The following is a 677-nucleotide window of genomic DNA, read 5'->3' on the forward strand; positions in this document are numbered from 1 at the left end:
GCTGAATCGCAATAACTCGTGAAAGAGATCTGAATTCGTGATTGCGTGCTGTCTGAAAGAGGCGCGAGTACTGCACAAGCTCTTTTTCAAGGTAAACTAACTAATTTTTTACATCAAGCACATCCCGCGTTTTATTTTCTCATTCATGCATGTTTCTTATCCACTTTTAAATTGCTTAAGTTTTTAGCAGTCCTACGTTGCACAGATATATAAAGTTTGGCACGGCCAGTGTTCATGCAGGGAGTGAAAGCAGAGCACTGCAAGCACACTGTCCTGCTGTCGCACATTGACACATCTCAGGAAATATGGCTCTTTATAAAATACATTCTTAAAGTACCAGTACTAGTAAAATGCGGAATCGTACAGTTCTTAAAAGCAGGTTTTTGCAATACCTTTTTAGCACCGATATATCATGCAACACTAATCTACTCTGTAAGTTAATTTGAACAAATCACATATATAACTGAATGCTCTCACCAGGTCTTCTATAACCTCCTTCACTGCTGCCACCAACAGGATGAAGAGTAATGGCACCAGCGTTGTCCACCGCCCTGTCGGTGACACATCAGGTATTTGCTGTCGAGAAGAAATAAAAACAAACCAGAAGAGCAAAATCAAAACAAGAACATCCAAACGTTACACAAATCTCGTCATCTACAGGGCATGAATAAAAACAC

The 677-nt window shown here is 40.0% G+C and overlaps 1 protein-coding gene across 1 annotated transcript in view; it reads right to left on the reverse strand.

Annotated features, from left to right (window-relative positions):
* The window catches only part of LOC107601453 (probable phospholipid-transporting ATPase IA), a 143,000-nt gene that overhangs the window by 129,415 nt on the left and 12,908 nt on the right, over positions 1-677 (reverse strand). Inside the window, exon 5 of the mRNA XM_016293637.1 lies at positions 478-576. Within this exon, the coding sequence (XP_016149123.1) occupies positions 478-576 (99 nt within the window). The remainder of the gene's footprint in view (positions 1-477; positions 577-677) is intronic.

Source organism: Sinocyclocheilus grahami, unplaced genomic scaffold (genome assembly GCF_001515645.1).
Source record: "Sinocyclocheilus grahami isolate Dianchi unplaced genomic scaffold, SAMN03320097.WGS_v1.1 scaffold306.1, whole genome shotgun sequence".
Lineage (NCBI taxonomy): Eukaryota > Metazoa > Chordata > Actinopteri > Cypriniformes > Cyprinidae > Sinocyclocheilus > Sinocyclocheilus grahami.